Raw genomic sequence first — 21130 nt, 5'->3', positions numbered from 1 at the left:
GCTGCCCCCGATGCATTGGAAGATAGGTAAGTAAACTGAGACACCTGTGGCAGGTGGTGGTGGAAGGGAGGAATAAATGTTGAAGATCAAAAAGGTTAAGATGTTAGTTTAGGTTGCATAAAGTAAGTGTGGCCTTCTGGTGTCAAATACTTGGGTTTAAATTCTTACCTGTAGTCAAGTGATCTTCAGCAATTAAGAGTATGAGCAGAGCATCATTACTTCCACCTAATTCATAATTTGAGGGTCATATGATTTAAATACACTGCTTAGAACACAACATGGTATTCAATTAACTGGCAGCTTTTACAATTATGTTTACGGATAGAAGGATCCAAAATAGAACTTTTAGCCTACTATTGTTGGCAGCTTTTGGAAAACAGCAGTCAGCCATAAACCAAAGAAGAGCAGTCTCCCATAGGATAGAGAAAGTCACAATATTCACACTCAAGGCCACAAAACAGTGAACCTTTTACTAGATATTAAAGTTTAAAACCACACAACTTAACAGTAATGTTAATTTTACCACTAGGTGGCAATGATACAGCTGAATTTCATTAACAAGGTTAATTTTAAAAACAGTGAGCAAATTCAGAGAAATTCCAAGAAGCTGTTTAGTACATATTTTCATTTTAGATAAATCATTTTACATATAATTTAATTTATGAATACATAATAATCTGATTCAATATGGATGTTAACTTCTGATGCTTTTTTTCCCTATGCACTGAGGCAATTCATGCAACAATTTTTAAACAGTTCTTGTCACAAATAAATCTTTTTTAAAAATCTAGACACATCATTAAGATAACAGAAAATTATGGAAAGCTACAAATCTTTCTGAAGTTTTAGAATTCTAAGAAAGTCACTGTAAAATGCAAAGTATTTCAATGAAAAAGTTAAACCTTTAAAAAAAAATGACTCATAAGAGAATTTTTTTTTAAATTTAGGGCCAAAACGTGAAATAACATACAGACACGTTGCTTTTAAATTATGAATGAAATTAACATTCATGTAGGTAAATCTTTTCAATGTCTTGAGTAAACATAATTACTAAGTTTATCAAAATTCTGACAAACCAATTCTAGAAGAAAACCTTTTCACAAGTGTCAAAATAATAAATGATGAGATTCCTTTGACTCTGGTACTCTCCATAATTATTTCTGCTTTCTTCATAAAACAGGTCATAATTTATGGCTTATTAAAAATAAAAACTTTATTATTTTAATTTCTTCTTCTTTTCACATCAAATAAAAGCATGACAAACTTTTTCAAATTATAGATATTTTCAAGTACATATTAAAAAAACTTACAAATACCCAAGATGTTCCCCCACATACAGGGTGGGAGCTGACATCACCACATGTAAAGTTACAAAATCTGTACTATAATTAGATGAATAAATAATAAGCCTATACTGTTACCCAATTAATAACATAATAAAAAGACCCAACTAAAACAAGGCTACTTATTCCCTTTGTATAAATAACCTAAAGTTCCCCGGATTTTCAACTCCCAGTTTTCTACAAATGAATAGATCATGATCTTATACATCAGTTTTCCAATATTTTTCTCACTAATTCAGCAATCACTCCCTATATTATAGTTCATTTCTAGAAAAATCCCCTCCTCTTGCCACACAAACAAATGTAAGAAAAGTATGATTTCTAAGTTATTTTCATAATTCATTCATCATTCTTTCCTCTTCATTCAGAACTTCATTTTGAATCATTACAGATTACCCTGAAATCTAACAATGTAGATACTTCTCATTCCATCAGTGTATATAAAGATGCAAAACAGGTAATTTAATTTGGTTAGCACAAGAACAAGAAAAGATTACTGTGGCAGCCCTCACAGAGCAAACAAAAGATTTCAGGGAAGTGCTCAAACTGTTCACCTACCTGTAACTTCTGCTAGAAAATTTAGGGAATGCCACTGTAATGGAAGGGGTAATTGCAGATCTATAAAAGTGAATGCATATGTGTGTGTAATTTATACCTGTACAGAATCAGCTTCCAATTATCCACACAAATAAAGGGACAAGAGACAGATGCTGCAAAACACATAATCCTCAAACCAATTCAGATACATTTTTGTATCTGTATTTCACAGGACTGTGTCTGAGAATTCAGAACACAGAGAGAACGAAGCCATGTTGCAAAGAGGTTAAGAGTTACAAACAATTACCAAAACAATGGTAATGCTGATATGCCATCATTGACTTGAGTTTGTCATCTTCTGTTTATTTCTTATGGTGGCTCGAAGTTTACGTATCACCAGTCTATCAGGCAGAATCATATCCCCTTGTTGTTCTAGATAATCCAATAAATTTTCAGTCCATTGGAGAGCAGCTGCATGATTAACATGTCTCTCCGGGATCAGTTCTATCTCCTCCTCCTCATTTTCACTGGATTCGTCTGTCTGGCCTTGTGCTCTTCGGATGATTTCACTGTCACTTAATACTTCATAGCCTGGTTCAGTACTGTCAACTTCAAGCCACTTTTCAATGTTCTCAGTAGTCACATTTTCCAATCCTTTGGTGTGTTGTAAAATGGTAGCCACAGCAGCCACTGAGATATCTTCTTCATCAAAGTCCAGGCCTTCTTTCTCCTCAATGGTAGGGAGAATCTTCTTCCATGCTCTGCTAATGGTAACTGGCTTTACTAAATTCCACGCCATTGCTACTTCATAAAGTGCATCCAGCAGAGTTAGCTTCTTCCAGAATGATTTCAGGTCGTTACCTTCTTCCAAGTTGTTCTGGAGAAGACCTGCCCGGTAGTTTCTCTTCATTGTGGCTACAACTCCCTGATCCGAGGGCTGAATCAAAGAAGCCACGTTAGGTGGTAAATATTTAGCAAATATTTGGCCATCATCTGACCTCAGGACGTTCTCATTTGGATGTGTTGGTGAATTATCCAACAGGAGCACAGCCTTTTCCTGCAAGCCTTTGGATCTTAAGTGCTCTCGAACTTGTGGCACAAAGATCTTATCAAACCACTGTCGGAAAATGGAAAGATCCATCCATGCACCTTTTTGGCTGAAATAAGAGACTGGCAGGTTTGAGGTATCAGTTGACTTGAAGGAGCGAGGTTTCCTTGCTTTCCCCACAACACAAAGTTTAAGTTTGTGTAAACCTGTTGCATTGGCACAACACATCACAGTGACTCTTTCTTCAATTGACTTGTGCCCAGAGACTGTGCATTTACCTTTGATTACTGAAGTCCTGGAAGGTAGGCATTTCCAAAACAGTCCAGTTTCATCAGCATTGTAGATTTGTTCAGGCTGCAAATTCTCTCGTTCAATAAAGTCTCGAAAGTTGTTACAAAAATCCTCCACGGCAGTCTCATCCCCATGAATCCTTTCATTTCTAATGTTAATCTCTCTAATGCTGTGCCGCTGCTTAAAACGAGTCAACCAACCGGCAGAGGGGTTAAAATCACCATCCATTCCCAAAGCATAAAAGAAGAACTCTGCCCTTTTAGCACAAATCGGTCCAGACACAGGATTCCCTTTTGCTCTTTGCTGGTTGAACCATTCCAGCATGGCTCTGTCCAATTCCTCATACATAGATGGCTTCATAGATTTCCTCTTGGCCAGAAGACTTGTGGAATCAGAACTGCTTGCATAAGTTATAATCTTTTCCTTATTTTTTCTTATATCTCGAACTGTTGTCTCCCCAATTCCATAAATCACTGCCAGTTGTTTGGAAGAACCTCCATCTTCAAGTTTCTTTATTATATCAAGCTTATCTTTAATAGTCAGCACCACCCGCTTCCGTTTCCCTGACATGGTGTGGCCCGGGGACTCAGGGAGTCAAGCCCACACTCACACTGAAGCAGTCCAGAAGATCCTGCTTTCTCTCTCACAGACTCACTGTAACCCAGTCTTACACACCCCGTCTTTCAACCTTACCAGGAACCTGGTGGCCCCGACCCCGTCCCCGGCTGGGCTTGGCTGGCAAAGAGACGGCAGAGGTCGGTGCGGGGGGAGGAAGTTGGACAGAAAAGGCCTTTAACTTCAGATGGGCAGTAGAGGAGGCCCCAAGTCACCGCGGATAATCCGGATTACAAACATTTGTCTCACTCCCCCGGTGGCCGCGAGAAAGACTATAACCCCATCGCGACCACAAGCCTCCTTTACGCCCAGACCCCAGGTCAACGGCCGTCACTAACCCCTGCCACACCCCGAAGTTACGGCAGAGAGCGGAAGAGCCAGGGAGCCGGGGACTGGCCCCTTCCCCAGGGGGACGGGTGCGTGTGACTCCTTCCCCAGCCGCCAGCCGCACTTCCCCGCGTTGCGCTCAGCCTGCACAGTCCTCCCGGACCCTCACAGCCCACCGAGCGCCTCTCCCACCTCGCTTGGAGCCGGGACCCCGCACCGCTCCCTGCCTAACGCGCGGCGACCGCTCCTCCCCCAGCGCACGCTCCCGGAAGACGCCCCCTCCCGCGGCCGACCAGGCCCCGCCCCTGCCCCTCCCAGAGGCGGGACTTCCCTTGGTCCCCGGAAGAAGGAGGAGCGTCGCGAGTCTGGACCCGGTACCTGGGGCGGAGGCAGAGGCGGAGGCGGAGGCGGAGGAGGTTTGAAAGGTGAGGGCGCGGGGGCGGCGCGGGGCCCGGTCGGGGCGGGGACTCGCTCTCTCTCGGGCTGCTAATGGCTTATTAGAGGCGCGGGGGAAGCCGCGCCTCCCCGCGGCCGGGGAGGAAAAATTCCCTCGGGCGCTCCCGGGGTGGGCGGGACGGCTCCCCTCGGCGCTCCGCTCCACTCGCGCGCGGCCCGGGCGAAGCTGCAGTGGGGCGGTGGAGGGAGGTGCCAGTTCCTGCCGCGAAGGGGAAGTGGGCAGGGCTGGCGCGCGGAGCGCGGGTGATGATTTCGCGGGTTTCTGGCCCTTCCAGATCCTGGTTTGTTTTCTGGGGTCCGAGGCTGCTCTAAGGTCCGGGTGTTTGTGTCGTCCTGCGCGCGTCATCGGGGAGCTCCGTTGAAGGGCCCCGTTTCCTAGCTACGGTGCCCCTCCCTTCTGGGTACAGAGTAGCGGACCGGCGGACAGTGTCTGCGTCCCGCCAAGGAGCCAGGTTTGTAATCATGAAAATGACTCTGGGGTTAACTCCCGAGAGGATCTGTTCCTTCCTCGGCCATCCATCCCTGCTGAATTTAGCGAACCACCTTCAGTGTTACAGATTTTAATGAATGCTGTAGTTGTCCAGGATGCCAAGCTGTCAGGAGCCACTCCATGCGAATTGTGGAGTACTAAACCTTGATTCTAAGTGGGGGACGTTGGCTTTCCTCTCTTTATATTATTGTTCCTTCATATTTTCCTATTCCCTATTTCTGTCGTGTTGTGCTGCCCTGTTTACCAGCCAATGGAAGAACTATGATAAATTGATTCACAGCATTGTGATAAGAGCATAAAAAGAATCATATTCTGTAGCCCTTAAATCATGTGTTATGCTGCCTTGTTTTGGTGTCCCTAGTAATTTCATCAGATTGTGAGCTCCTTGGGAGCAGAGACTGTGTTGCTGATTTCTTCTAGTAACGCCACAGCTCTGAGCATGTGCTGGCGTAGTATACATTCAATGACTATTTCTTTGGTTAATTAAGATTTCCTCTCCAAACTGACATGTAAAAGGAAACATCAAGAGGAGTAATGTTTTACAAATAGGATGCATCCCTTCTGGTGGAATTTCAAGTAATGGCTGGGTTTCCACTGCCCTTCAAATTTTTAAGTGTAAAGTACCACCTACATTGTTTATGGGGCAAGCCCACGATTCCTAGAATGAATCCTTTCTTGAGGATGAATTAACCTCAAAGTCTAGAATAAAGGCTGTTTCTTCTGATGGAAAATTCAGGCGTCACCAGAGTACCCTTTTTAGTTGTAGAGTTAGTGTGTTAGAGAAAGAGCACAAGCCCAATGGATTGTCGCCTTTATATTCTTTCCCAGACAAGGTAGCTGTGTATGTGCGTCGTACATGATTTTCACCATAAAGCACAAAAATGTGATGGTATTGATCATCTTCATTCACCTATTTAACGCTTTTTGTTTGGAATCTGTGTTTTTCTCTTTACCTAAAGGTAAGGTATCATTAGAGAAGCTTAATTAAACTCTCATTTAAAAAAATTGAGTGTATGATAAGCTTAAATAGGAATTTCGCTCATTTGCATGGATTCTTTTCTGAGTGAATTCCAACGCTAGAGAGCTGTCTTATCCATCACCCTAGCTTTACCTTCTCATTTGTCTCCTCTGGTTCAGTTCATGCTCCTTTGCCATCTGTTATCCTTCCCTCCCCAGGTCACATAGTAAAAGTATCCACAATTTAAAAAGAGGAGCCAACCATATTCAAATTATCTTATTTTTTCAATGACAGAGTTTTGACATTATTGATATAAACAGCAATTTTGAAATATGAGAGAGACCCTGGAAATCTGGCAGTTGGTCAAATGAAACCTGATTTGTTTAAATTAAATTTGCCTCCTCAAATGTTCAGTACTGCAGTTTCCAAAATAAATTTTTTCTCATCAGAGACTGCCTTTTCTTTGAAATGTTTACTTTTCAACTCAATGGAGAAATCCTTAAATTTTGTAATCACTGTCATCAGTAAGGTGGTAGAGGGAAGTCTGCAAATTTTCATCTCCTGTACACATTCTCTTCTTGCCAATGGATAAATTATTTCCAGAAGTTTCTGGCCTAACTCATGTGCACTAAAATTCAGTTACAAAATTTAAAAAGTATATTTGTAAACTCTTAAACTATTTTAATGATTATTTTCTGAAACTAAAATTTAGCATGAATGAGAGATAAAATAATGACTTTTTTAAAGACGTTAATTTTTCCTACCCTGTACAAATATAATGAAGGCAGCGGTGATTGTGTAGCACTGGACCAGGAATCAGGACACCTGGTTTCTAATCCCTGCTCTGTCACTAATGAGCTGTGTGATCTTCAGTAAGTGATTTAAACTCTGTGTCCTTGGCTTTGATTTTTATAAATGAAGAGAGAGAATATCTTCCTTCTAGGATCATTGTCAGGATTTTAAAATACATTTGAAAATTTGAAATTTAAAAAGGCACTGAAAGTTTGAAAATACACTGAAAGTTACTATACATATGTAGATTTTTAATAGTCTAACTCTGTGCAGTCACAGGTATTTGCATAGTGTGACATTCTTAATCATTTCTACCATTGTGGTAGGAATTGCCTATTGATATGATAAATAACTGTCTTTTGCACATGGTGCAGTTTTGTAAGATGATCATTCAGTATGTATCAAACTAATAAAATCATCTTTCACTTTAATGTCCCTGCTGTCCATACTTTAGTGTATCTACTGAAGCCATATTTGTCATTTGTTTTCATAAACATCTTTTTCATTATTTCCCCCAATTCAGGCATTTATTTAAAAACCTTACCTTACAGTATGAAGCATGGGCACAGTTAACTTATGCAAATTTATAACTACGTGTGCTTTAAAAATACTTCTTTGTGATACATGGCTTCAAAATATAGTGATCCTAGTTTATCTGGTGCTTAATAAAAAGAAAAAAAAACCAGCAATAATCTGTTTAAAACCTGGAAGAGAAACTGAGTGGACATATTTTGAAGCAATATGGTGTATAAAAAACCATTCTTTGAAAAGTAACATAGAGATCTTAAAAAAGTAATTTTGACTACACAGTTTTATTCTTAGCTGATTTTAATATAAACAAACCTTCTGTAAGATAGAACCTAAGTGAAACTACAAATAGCAGAATATCTGGTCTATGGACTAGGATTTGTTAGATTCCTGTTAACAATATTGAATATATCTTGTAGCAGTTACTGTCATAAGGTCGCCTACATTATAGTTTCTGGTGTATAATCTTAACAACTGTTGTTGTTCTGATTTTATATGAGTTAATATTATAGTAGCATTCACATTACCGTATAAACATAACAGAAGCATACAATCAAATGGGTAGTATCTCCCCATCACCAAAAAAAAGTAATCATGTTGGGAAGCCGTAAACTTACTTCAGTAATACTGCCATGGGTCAAAAAAATTTTGGCATTCTGTTTTTGGAATTATGATCAGAGTTTGCAGCACATTTGAAAAATATCTTTAATGGAAGTTAATCTTCATCTTTTGAAACTGTATTTCATTTCTGGAAGCAGCTAACAGTCCCTTATAACTAAGACAAGTGAATAAAATGGATATTTAAACCTCTCTTTGGGATAATGAAATGTGATTATTTTCATATTTTTGATACTGTGGTTTATAAAAAATGTTCATATTATTCTGTGCCATTGTGGAAATCCTGGAACAATCACCCTCATAAGATGATTTCTTTGAAGGAGAGAGAGAGCACTCAGTTGAATACATACGTTCTTAGGTGCCCATTATGAGGTCAGTCTCAAGACATTGTGATCATATTTCTGTTCTCCTTAGTCACCACAGAAGTACATGTGTGTTAGTGTTTTTCTAGTTATCTTATCTCTGTTCACTGTACTGTGTACTTGTGATAATTTTGATGGAGTTCACCCTTTTCTGAATCAGGAACTTAGAGCATTTGTTTTCCTTCCTAGTACCATACTCTGCTTCGTCATGAAACTTTTGTTTTTTCACCTCACTGTCTTAGTGGATTGTAGTAAATTTTCTGTTGGATTAGATTGTGTCTTTAACTTTGAATGGTTTAAAGCCATTGCCATTTTACTAAAATATATAGAGGCTGCAATCTTAGTGGACAAGTTATCTCTCAGTTTTGCACCGTTGTCTTTTTTTTTTAATGTCAATGACTACTTTATAACTTCTTTCATATAAATGATCTTTATGTTGTAATTCATATCATTTCTCTGTTCAGAATCCTCCTTTGCTGTTGGGAGGAATCATTCTGGTTATTCCACCAAAATTTTCTATATGTGTCACTTTTTTTTCCCAGCATAAAGTGTTTTTTCACACCTTGTTGGTCACATCTATTTACTAAACATACCATGTTGTTTCTCAGTGCCAAAGTTTTGACTTTACTGTTTTTTCCTGCCTGAAATCTCTTTTTCTTTCACTCTTTCTGTTTGAATATAACCAATTCTTCAGAGGTCTGTCAGATCATATCTGTTTAATAAAATCATTAGTGAAACACTTGTCGTCCTGGTCTTCCTGCATCTTTACACTTTTATCACAGTTATTTTGATCACTCATTTGGTCATGAAATGAATACTACCTTACATTTTTCTTAATTACTATATGTTTTTATGTTTTAGTTCTACGCGTGGATAGTAATCTTCTGAGGAACAGGACCATAGTTTTTGTATGACCCTCTTTCGGTGCAACATACAGCATAATTCAGAATAGATGTTCATATAGTTATTTCATAAATATCAATAAACTATTTGTTGATAAGTGTTCTACCATCTTTACTCAGATATTTCATGTGATTTTACCTTTGTGAACCATCTTATAATACCAAATAAATATAGTTTGAACCATAAATGCATTCACTGTTGTAATCTGGTTGTCATTATTATGTTCCTAATAACTTTATTTTGTAGAAGCTTAAGTGAAAATGGTACACGTTAGAAGACATGAAACAAGGAAAAATTCTAAAACTCAAGAGCGTGAACAGAAATCTCGAGTTGACTGGAGGCGGACTAGAAGAAGTAATCTCTCACAATTGTGTGATAGTGATGATGAGCTTGAGAGCGATGAGCTCATGAGTGATGAAAGTGTAGATGGTGATGAGAGTGCTGACAGTGATGAAGACCCTGATGCTAACAAGGGGCTTGATAGTAATAAAAAGCCAGCAGATGAAAGCAAGCTTAACTCAATTAAAGTCGCAAGCGAAGAAAACAACAGTAAGCATCTCATTAACACCAGCAACAGTTCAACATATGAAGAAGAAAAGAACAAAATCAAACATGGGAACATTGACTTACCAGATCGGGAAATGCATTTAAGTCAAGAGGAGGGTGATCTCAACAAACACACTGGACAAATAATAGAGGAGGATTTGGAAGAAGAACACATCAAGCGAGGGAAGAGAAAAAGGGTCTCCTCTGTGATGTATGACAGTGATGAGAGTGACGACAGTGACATCCTAGTTAGAAAAGTGGGCATTAAACGTCCGCGTAGGGTGGTTGAAGATGAATCTTCTTCTGTGGAGATGGAGCAAAAAAAGCCTGAAAAATCCTCAGCCACAAAAAAGCAAGAGCAGCTCCAGAAACTCAAAGAACTCTCAAAACAAAGATCTCGTCAGAGACGCAATAGTAGTAGAGATTTTGAGGTGTGTTATATTTTATTGGTTTTGTTTCTATTTTAAATTTTTATTTAAAGTATTTAGTTTTTAGAAAAATCCAAGTGCTGAGTCTGTTCTATTTTGCAATAATTTGAGGATTTATTTTTGATTCAAGTATCCTTGAACATGTTTGATTGCAGTATTGTATCCAGTATTATTTTATTATGAGCCTCATTCCTTCAGTCTTTTTTAAAATTGAAAGACCATTTTGCATGGTCTTTTCTGTTTCTAACTTCTACTTATAATCTTAATGTCCATTTTAAACATTTTATATCACTTGCCAAGGTATATAATCTTCCTAATTTCAAAAGTTCAACATTTAACATAACAAAATTTTTTTAATGTTAAAGTCTGACATTTATTTCTACAAATCATTTTTTGTTTCAAATTTAATCTTTTAATTCCACATCCATGCTAACAATTTTAAAGGTACAATTTACTAAAGGTTATTTTTTAATTTAATTAGGACTCCGAAAAGGAATCCTGCACAAGCAGCGATGAAAATGATGATGAAGAAGAGGAGGAGGATTATGAAGATGATGAAGATGGAGATGATTACATTATTGATGACTTTGTAGTGCAAGATGAGGAGGGCGATGAAGAGAATGAAAGCCAACGAGGAGAAAAATTGACTACATCACAGCTGAAATTAGTAAAACAGAATTCTCTTTGTAAGTTAAATATCAAGAGAATGTTTTATGACTTGATCTAATCCTGATAGCATACCATTAAATTAGCCTTTTACTGTCATGTTCTAAATCATTGATGAGGAACTATGGTTTCATTTTCAAGTAATTTTGTCTGTCTAATAATAGTTTGTTCCAGTGGTTTTGGGACCTTTTACATTCTTAAAGATTATTAGGACCCCAAAGAGCTTTTGTTTCTGTTGGTTATATCTATCAGCATATACCACTGTAGAAAATTTACAAAAGAGAAATTTTAAATATATTTATTAATTAATTGACTTAAAATAAGTAATGTGATAAACTCATTACATGTTACATGACATTTTATGAAAAATAACTATTTACCCAAACAATGAGGAGAAAAATGGCATTATTTTACATTTTATTTTATTTTATTTTATTTTAGGGGAGAATTTTACATTTAAATAAATATATTTAATGTCTAGCTCCACAGAAGGCAGCTGGGTTCTTATATCTGCTTTTGCATTCAGTCTGTTGTAATTATTGTTTAAAGTGGATGAAAGTAATTTTGTTTCATACAGATAGGTAGCTGGAGAAGGGAGGAGTGTTCTGAAAGCATTTTCAAAATGACTTTGGGTGTTCTCATTTGACACCACACAAAAATTCAACAAGTCATAGTTTCTTAAATGTTAGTTGCAGTATGGAATCTAAAAGCATATTATAAATTAACTTTTAGTACTTACAGCCCATTCCATTGGTCTGTCTTGCAATTTGAATGGATCTTTTACCCATAAATAATTTTGTAACATCATGCATTGGTCATTTGGAAAATATTGATTCACTGGGTTATGCAGATCTTCCAAATTCTAAATTCACATTTCAGTATACAATATTTTAGAAATCACATTCGTTAATATCACCACCAATCTCATCAGAAAATTCTTTAGGTATTGGGAAGCTGTCAGGCCCACAGTAACGGATACAAATTGTTCAGAATTCTAATTTCTACTCAGAACTCTGTTTTTTATCTTTGGCATCAAGTAGTGTGAGTTGTTCTTGAAATGACAGCTTCCCTTGTTCATTTTTGACAAAATATTTGACAAATGCCTAAATAACCATAATTGGTCAGTAGTTCTTTCAAGTAAACGTGGTGTTTCAGGTAAACATGACAAATGAGGCTTTTTCCTCAAAGTACAGTCGATCATACTTTGGTATACAGCACAACTGCTTTACCCGTACTTCCCATTTCATCCCACTGAATACTAAAGATGTATACTCAAGATTCAAAATTTAATAAAACTAATAGTTTTTACTACATCAAAGACAGTCTTAAGTGAAAAGTAGTTTTTTAAGTGAATGCAGAGCAATGATGACTTTAATGATTACTAGTAGTTGGTGCTAAAGCCATGATTTATGTCAAGGGGTCAGCTGCCTTATCCATAGTTACTTCTGCACCATCAGTGAAAAAGTCAACGTGGTGAAACATAATTATCTTAGTGTCATTGCTCTGACCTCACCGATCCCCTTAAATGGACTTGGAGACTTCCAGGGGTCTACAGATCACACTTTGAGAACCACTGGTGTTATCTGGCCTTTTGAAGTGTCACTCAGTGAAACCTATCAAGAAGTTAGAATCTTTTATATTTTCATATAGTTAATGAAAATGTCAGTGATAGAACCCTGAAAATTTAGGATGTCTTTAAATATGTATTGTTGCTCTGATTCCTATAATTATACATAAATTCAAAGACAGTTTTTATGATGTTTTACAACTCTGGTAGAAACAGGATGTTGGATGAAAACTTTTTTTTCTTCATGAATGCAGTCCCCCCCCCCAAATTTTAAGGGGCATATTTACTGAAATTAAGTGTAACATGGTTCAATTTTGATACCATAATTTAGGTAAAATTGTAGGTTTAGGTATTAATCAAATTTCAAGAAATTTAGCAATTACAGAGATGCCAGTGATAGGCGTTTATATATTGAAAGTTAATGACTGTTTTCCTTATATCAATAGGCACCGGTTCACCTACTCACCTACTACCGGGACATTTGAATCTCAGAGAAACTCAATTAGGAGGTATCCCATCATTCTGGATATTAATATCTAGAATGATAGAATATTTACTGAGAGACACCCACTCATAACCACTCCTGCTAATTAATGAAAATAAAAGTCCAGCACGTGGGAGCTATTTTAACTTCCTTCTCTACCCTACACTTTAATGCTTCTATTTGTTGTTTTAAGGGCAGTTTTAGATTTACTGAAAAGTTGAGTGGAAAGTACACTGGGTTCCTATGTAACCCCTCACACACAGTTTCCTTGTTACTAATATCTTGCATTAGTTTGCTACATCTGGTGCAGTTGATAAGCTAATATTGATACATCATCAACTGTAGTTCATAGTTTGCCTGGGGGAGTCACTCTTGGTGTTGTACATTCTATGGGTTTGAGAAACGTATAATGATGCATCAGGTATCCACCATTACAATATCATCCAGAACAGTTTCACTGTCCTAAAAATGCCCTGTTCTCCACCTGTTCATCCCTCCCACCCTCCCACCCTTGAACCCCTAGCAACCACGGATATTTTTAATGCCTCCATGGTTTTGCCTCTGCCAGAATGTTTTACAGTTGGAATCACACAGCATGTAGCCTTTTCAGATTGGCATCTTTCACTTAATAATGAATTTAAGTTTCCTCCATGTCTTAAATGTGCATGACAACTCATTTCTTTTTATCACTGAATAATATTCCATTGTATGGATGTATCACAGTTTATCCATTCACCTATTGAGGGACATGTTGGTTGCTTCCAGGTTTTGGCAATTATGAATAAAGCTGCTATAAATATTTGTGTGCAAATTTTCTATGGACATAAATTTTCAACTCATTTTGGTAAATACCAAGGAGCTCTGTGCTTGCTTCTACTACTGGGCATCTTCACCTCGGGGGGAGCTGTACCTCATCTTTTATGCAGTACATTTTACCTTATGTGTTCTTACTTGCAACTTCTGCTTCTGGTTCTGTCCTTACAAGCTCTCTTTTCTCAACTTGTAACCATATTAACTCCTTTCCTCCCTTGAGTTGGCATGTTCTGTTAGCCCTGTTCTAAACCGTATCTTTTTGTTCAAGTTTCCCAGTAACTCTGCAAAGTGTTGGACTCAGACTATTGTACCCATCAGTCCAGTGAAATTGCTCTCACTGAAGTTAGTGATAACTTTTTAGTTGCCAAAATGCTCTTCAGTTCTTATGTTAACTTGATAATGCTGTGTGCTTTGCCACCAACCATTGACCACTGTCACTTTCAAAGTTCTCTCATTAGCTTCTTGCCTTTCCTGTTAAAATATTGCTTTCCCCGTTTTCCATTTGCTGTGTAAATATTGATGTTTCTAAAGGTTCCATTCTCAGACTACCTTCATTTTGCTTGTGCTTCAGGCAAGTCTCTGCCCCATAACTTTGGCCCAATCTGTAGGCAGAAATTCCCAAACTTGTATCTCCAGTGCAGATTTCTTCCTAGTCTAAGGCCCAATTTTTTGTCTTCTTGAATATTTTCATTAGAGTGTCTTTCAGACTCTCAGACTCAATGTGTGCAAAACTAAATGACTGAGAGGTAGCATAAGGGAGTTTTGGGGTGGTGGTAGAACTTTTTTTGATTGTCATGGTGGTTACACAACTTTGTGTTTTGGTCATAGAACTGTGCACCAAAAAGAGTGAATTTTATGGTATATGAAAAAGTAAAGCTCAATAAAGAAAGCCAAATGGGCATCCCCACTTCCAAAAAATAACCTAAATGGTTTATCAGCTTCGTTTCTCTTTGTATTCCTAATACATATTAGACTTGGTGACACATTATAGGAATTTGTTAGTCGGATGAATCAATGATTAAGATAAGCATATTGGCTGAAGTCTCCTGGGTCTTATAGTTCAAGACACAAAAATGTTAGGTGTGACCAGATTTATTAAAACTTCAGAGGAAAAAACTCCCAAATATTCTAGAGATAATTTATGACTTGGTTAATATTTCAATGCTTATCAATGATTATGCCATTTATAAATATAATAAGTAAAAGTAAATATAGGCAGTTTTTGATATGCCAAGGGATTATGTTTTAAAAGTTACTGTAAGTTAATTCTTACATTTGAAAATCAAAATATATTTTTGATTATATTATTGCTCAGTAAAGCAATGATCTATATGATGAAAAACAAACACCATTCTGTGGTCTTGTTTAGGTTGTAATTAGGCTAGTATTCCCAGATTCATTCTCCCCCAACCTGTATAAGAACTCTAACAACTACTCATATTCAACATGTGATCAGAATTTGGGAGAGACTTTTCATAACTCCAAAGTCAGGCAATCAGTGGCATATTCAGTTTTACCTTTTTGAAGAGGACAGTTCTACCAGAGGAGGCTGTTCTGTCCCTTTATCACTGTCTGCCATTGGGCTCTGAGAGATGCAGCTGTAACACCTCAACACAGATTAGTTTCCCTCCTGCTACGTGGTTGAAGCACTCGAAGGCAGACATAGTCTTTTTCCCTTCTCATCAGTCCCTAGCAGTATTTATTCATACTTAATTCTGAGACTACAACTCCCAGAAAAGCTACCATAGAAAGCAGAGGGATAGACTAGCAGTGGCTCATTGTGTTTCAGACATACGTAGTTCACAAATGGTGATAATATTATACACAGAGAGATTGCAGGGCCTTCAGATTTGTAGATACTAAGTATTACATTATTTTTCCTGTACTCTATCATATGTTTAGAGTGACAGGGAACCAAGTAGTATATTATAAGAGTACATCTCAGTCTATTAGTGCTTTGCTAGAAAAACACTTGCTAGAATACTGGAAACTAGACTGAGTGAACTTGGTCTCCACCTAGTAATTAAACACAATCATTCTATCTACATTCAGAGTCTTAACTAAGAACAATCCCACAACCATTTATGTTAAAAATTAAATCCTCTCCTCTTGAGAACTCTTCTTATTCTAGGACAAATAAAAAGGACTAGTGAAATCATATAGCAAAGGGAAAGGTAAAATTGCCCTGAAGACTCACGGGCAGAAGATGCCCATGAAAAAAAATGTTTCGTTAAAGGAAACAGAAGAAAGTTGTATAAAGCATTTGTTTTACAATCTATGAAAAGAAATAGGAAGTCATATGGAGAAAACAGTTTGAAGGGAAGGGGAGCTAGCTAAGGATAAACTGCCAGAAAATGAAAAATATTAAGTCAGAAATAAAGTTTTTGTTGAAAGTGGTAGAGAACAGAATTAACCATACAGAAAATTTCATTAATGATATATAGGTTAAACCCAAGAAGTTCTAGCATAAAGAAAAAGAAAACCTTTCTGAAGGAGAAGATAATCCATAAAGGGATAGAAATGAAGGCCCTAGTTCACAAATTCCTGGGGAGCGAGAGGTGGGTGGGAATATAGAACAAAATGAAATGTAAAGGAAGAAAATTATATAATCTTAGTGAGATGTAAAAGATTTGACTATAATAAGAGGCATAGCATGTTTTTGGATGTAAAGACATACGAATTCAAAGATATGAGAAAAGAAAATATTCTTGAGTTTCCAAACACGCCTGTTTACGCAGGTCAAAGAGGCTCACGTCCCAAGTTGATGAAGATTTTCAAATAGGCACATGAAGGAAATATTTTTTTAATTCCAAGAGAAAAGAAAAAGTCCCCTAACCATTCTTTTTAGAACTATAAAAATGGTTTAATATTAGGTGCCATATTATGTCAAAAGAGAAAAAAATAATAATTTCAACAGATTCTAAAAAGGCATTTGATAAAATTCAATACCCATATCTGGTTTTTTATAAAGTCTTAAAAAATAGTAATATGAGCATATGTCCTTTACATAACAAAGAATATTTTAAACCAAGCTCTGACATCATAGTTAAGCGCTGGAGATATTCTCTTTAAAATAAAGGACAAGACAAAAATATTTCCTACTGACTTTGTTCTAGCTGATTTCAATAATGCAACAGACATGAAAGTAAAACAAGAAATATAACTATTGAAAAGGAAAACACATTTATTATTGAGCATAATATGATAATATATACACAGCTATCAGTTTCTGACTTATTTAAGCAAGGATATAAAAGTCAAGACAGAGGATGTGAAAATATTGAGAGCGGGAGTAAATACAGCATCTATTTCCATATTTTTCTTAAGTTCTTTTTTTTCTCTGTGTGGGGTTGGGGGCACTTGTTGGAATAGAAAAGGGGGTCCCTTTCTTGCTCTGCCGCTGCTCCCTTACACTGCACTTACACCTCCATTCCAGAAGAAAGTACCCCAACAATCCATGTGCTTCTGCCTAAGAGAGAAACATTCTCTTGGTTCTTGAAATGAACTTAGCACTAGCAAGCCTGCATCTTCTCGGGGTTGGAGGAGAAAGCAGTCAGTGCCCAGGAATTCCCGAATGGTGTCGCTCTCTCCAGCTCTATAATGTTCCAGGTGGCTTATTTTTCTTAGAAAAAGATCTCAGAAAAATGATCAGATTCACAGTAAATATCAAAGCTCAATAGTTCTCTTATACACTGTGAATAATTGTTCAGAAGATATAATGAGGGAAAATTCCATTTACACCAGCAAATAACATAGTTACTGGGCTAAATCTTATAAGAAAAAGCATGACTCTCTAGGTACAAGAATAAATTTTACGGTGAAATAGTAAAGGAAACATGAATAAAAGGAGAGGGAAGTATGTCTCTGGGAGGTAATAAATTGTACAAGAAGTTATATCTTCTGAAATTAATTTTTTTGATTCAGCTTTGCAAAGACAAGCCTAAAGTTCACTTGGAAGAACAAATAGATGAGAATCAATAAAATCTGAAAACAAAAAATAAAGTGGAAGGACTTGCCCCACCAGATATAAAAAGTTATAAAGTTGCAGGAAGTAAAGCAGTGTAGTACTGACATGAGAATGACAGCCAGGTCAGCCGGAAGGGTAGATGGTGCTGAAGCGAAAGCTTGGCATGTATGTGACGTACATGATAAAGGATGCTCAGAAAATGACTTAACTCTCCACTGATTTGGCGTGGGGAAACTGATTAGCTACCTTGGAAAAAGTCAAGTTATGCATAAACCCAAATATTGTTGGTTTTCTCCTGTATACTTTTGCAATTTTTATAATCATGGAGGGGAGTTTTAAACAATGTTTCTAAGATATTTGACAGAAGTGCATCCAATATATAGGAATTAAAGGAAGGACAAAAGTTCTGGAGGAAGTCTGAGCTCTCGTCCTGACTCTGCCTCTATCTAGTTGTGTAACCTTGGATAAGTTATCTCATCATTGTGAGTGTCATTTTTATTAATCTTAAGATGAGGGGTTTGATTTTTATTTTCTCCAATTTCCCATCCAATTGTAAAATTCCATATTCTGAGGTGTGATAGTATCAAGTCTAACTTCCATGCAGTACAGCATCTATGTAGGGGATTGTAGCATGAAATCTGAAGTCAGACTGGGGCCCAGCCTTGGTTCCAGCACGTAACTAGCTGTGTGATCTTAGGGAAGTTTTTCATCCTCTTTGTATCTGTTTCCTCAAGCAGAAATAAACCAAGGGTCATGACAGTACCCGATAGACTTGTTGTGAGAAATAAAGCAAATGCATGCAAGTGTATAAAATGATGCCTGGCCTACACTTGCTCAATAATTTGAGATGCCAGGAGCATAATTCCACCACCACCCACCCATGCACTCAAACACGATGAAACTGCAGCCTTCTTCCTGACTCTCTAGGAGGAGATTCTGACACTCATCAGCAGGAGGATTCTGTGGTTAGGGAAAAATCTCTCCAGATGACTCTGATTCTCTGCCCTTGCCTTTGACTCCGAATCCTAAAGAAACACTATTAGGGTCTTTGCCCTAATAAAGCATCAGTTCCCAAAACTCTACAGCAGGTGGGCAACATTGGGCATTAGCACATTCAGACTGATAAATTCAGTGGAATAAAAGTTTAAAATTCTATTTCAATTTGTTTGATATCAAACTCAGGTGCAGAAGGGATGAATTTGATTTTATATCCAGAAGTTGATGGAAGTCTAATCAAAGTTGAATACTGTTGAACTACTATTTCATTTTCCAGTTATATTCATAAATGGCTATGATTAGTTTTTGCAATTTTCAATTGATCATGGGCCCTCTGAACTCTAAGGGCCCACTGCAGATTATCTGCTATTGTCAAGTAGTTTTGTTACTGCTTTATTTTAGCCACTTTGGTACCTCAATAAGGTGTTTTATTTAAAATAGATGCCTATTAAAATTTTTCCCTAGAGTCTAAAATAAGATTTATACAGCCCTTTTAGTAACTAAAAGATAAATAAAAAGATGACTTCATGTTAAATTCCATCTCTGTTTTATGTCAGTTGAAAGCAAAGTCAAAATTCACTCATGGATGCTAATAATAGGTCTTTTTTTTTTTTTTTTTTTTTTTTACTTTAATCCTTTTTTAAGAATCTTCCACTTTTCCTGAAATACTCAGGCAGCCCTTAATATGTCTTCACAGGTGCCCAGAGCAGGGACAGATGTTCTGTGCTGACCATTTGGATCAAGAAGGGGTCATGTTTGATAGAGAACATTTCCACAACCATAGCCAACCTCGACCCAAGAGCAATGGGAAATAGTAGGGACCTTCTCTCTTATTGCCTAGCGCCCCACAGCAGATGATTCCTTGGACCAGACTGGGTTAGTGGGAAAGTAGCCTCTCATATTTGGTATGAGAAAGGGAAGGCATAACTTTGCTAAATTGTTGTGGAAAATCCTCAATCTGTGGCAGCAGAAAAGGAATTTGAGTTTTTATAGCCATTGGGATTCTGGCTAGGGTAGCAGTTTCCTGGACAATTTCATATGTAACACATTTTAGAGATAAGGAATAAGAACGGAGTTTCATTCACGTATTGGACAGTCTGCCTCTAGAGGTTTTTTTCTCTGCTCTCTCACTCTAATTATCAAGTCGATAATTAAACTTCAGTGCACAGGGGATGATTTTGATTTTTTTTTTCCCCACAACATATCTCTTAGTATTCCCTGAGTGGTTTCCCCTTAATAAGTTTGGAAAGTGAAAATTATTTGAAATAATGACTAGAAACTTTGAATTAGAAGCCAGTAAATCTGGAAAATGGAGATTTTTCTCAGTGACTAAACAAGTTACCAAGCCAGCTATGAAATTAGGATACATAAGTGATTTCTCCTTTTTATAGTGTTAATTTCTTAGCCCTGGAGAAAGGAAGCTAGTGTGTTCAAGGAGTTGTTTTGTCTACCAGATTCTCATGTTTATTTACAATTAATTTCAGATTCTTTTAGTGACCACTATACTCACTTTGAAAGAGTTGTGAAGGCTCTTCTGATCAATGCTTTAGATGAATCTTTTCTGGGAACATTATATGGTAAGTAAATAATATGAATGGAGCAATCAGGGCTTATTTTTTTACAGTTTTTAAACCACCTCATTGTTTTATATGTATATACGTGTGTGTGTGTGTGTGTGTGTGTGTGTGTGTGTGTGTGTGTTTGTGTGTGTTTAAACCAAGGAGACCATTCTTAAGGCCAGTTGTTCCCTCTGGGATTGACTACACCAAAAGTCCATTCATATAAAAAATGTGTTAGTACTTGTCATTTGTGTTATGTGAAAGTACAAAAAAATTAAATCCCTTGCCTTTCAAGAGTCCACAGTGAGCTTGAGGATATAGGACATATACTAATAAAACAGCAGGATCATTCAACACCAGGGGGTTGTCCCAGCCTAATCTGCTTGAATTTCACCAAAATTTATATGCTTTTTTAGGCTTTTGTGCCTTTAGAATATGCTTGTAGAATGTAATCCCTTTCTACCCTAGATTTTTCCAGGTGAATGTGAAATCATTTCCACTATGAAAGCCATCTATGGCCTAGTCAAGTAGTAGTTGTCACTCCCTCACTTGTGCTCTCATTATCCTGAGCATGGTGGTACTGATGCGTGTGCACTTTGCAGACTGTGTTGAAAATATCCTGCTGCCTCCCTCCCTTCCACGAGTGTGAGAGGAATACTTTTTGTGTACTTTACATCTAGCACAGAATCTGACTCTTCATGCAGACTATAAATATGTTGTGTTGAATATCAACCTAAGTGCCAAAGTCAGATTTCATTCAAAATTTATTGGACAAATATTTGTTGAGTGTCTATTAAGGGCCAGGCATTATTCAAGGGCTAGGAATATGGCAATGA

At 37.3% G+C, this 21130-nt stretch overlaps 2 protein-coding genes across 5 annotated transcripts in view; one reads left to right on the top strand and one right to left on the bottom strand.

Moving 5' to 3' along the window:
- Window positions 1–449: 449 nt before the first annotated feature.
- Window positions 450–4416, bottom strand: JRKL (JRK like). The gene has a single exon (XM_010977804.3). It carries the CDS (start codon window positions 3787–3789, stop codon window positions 2215–2217), a length of 1575 nt encoding a protein of 524 aa, XP_010976106.1. The 5' UTR covers window positions 3790–4416; the 3' UTR covers window positions 450–2214.
- A 108-nt stretch (window positions 4417–4524) lies between these two features.
- The window catches only part of CCDC82 (coiled-coil domain containing 82), a 31215-nt gene continuing 14609 nt past the window's right edge, over window positions 4525–21130 (top strand). Inside the window, exons 1-6 of one of the 4 annotated variants that reach the window (XM_064492837.1) lie at window positions 4525–4586; window positions 4893–5069; window positions 9515–10245; window positions 10724–10928; window positions 19433–19549; window positions 20220–20312. In XM_064492837.1, the coding sequence (XP_064348907.1) occupies window positions 9529–10245; window positions 10724–10928; window positions 19433–19549; window positions 20220–20312 (1132 nt within the window). In that variant the 5' untranslated portion in view covers window positions 4525–4586; window positions 4893–5069; window positions 9515–9528. The other 3 variants (XM_031460616.2, XM_064492839.1, XM_064492838.1) reach the window with 3 other exon arrangements.

The sequence above is a fragment of the Camelus dromedarius genome, chromosome 12, assembly GCF_036321535.1.
Source record: "Camelus dromedarius isolate mCamDro1 chromosome 12, mCamDro1.pat, whole genome shotgun sequence".
Classification (NCBI taxonomy): domain Eukaryota; kingdom Metazoa; phylum Chordata; class Mammalia; order Artiodactyla; family Camelidae; genus Camelus; species Camelus dromedarius.
Note: the sequence above shows the minus strand (reverse complement) of the source record. Positions and strands in the feature narration are given on the sequence as shown.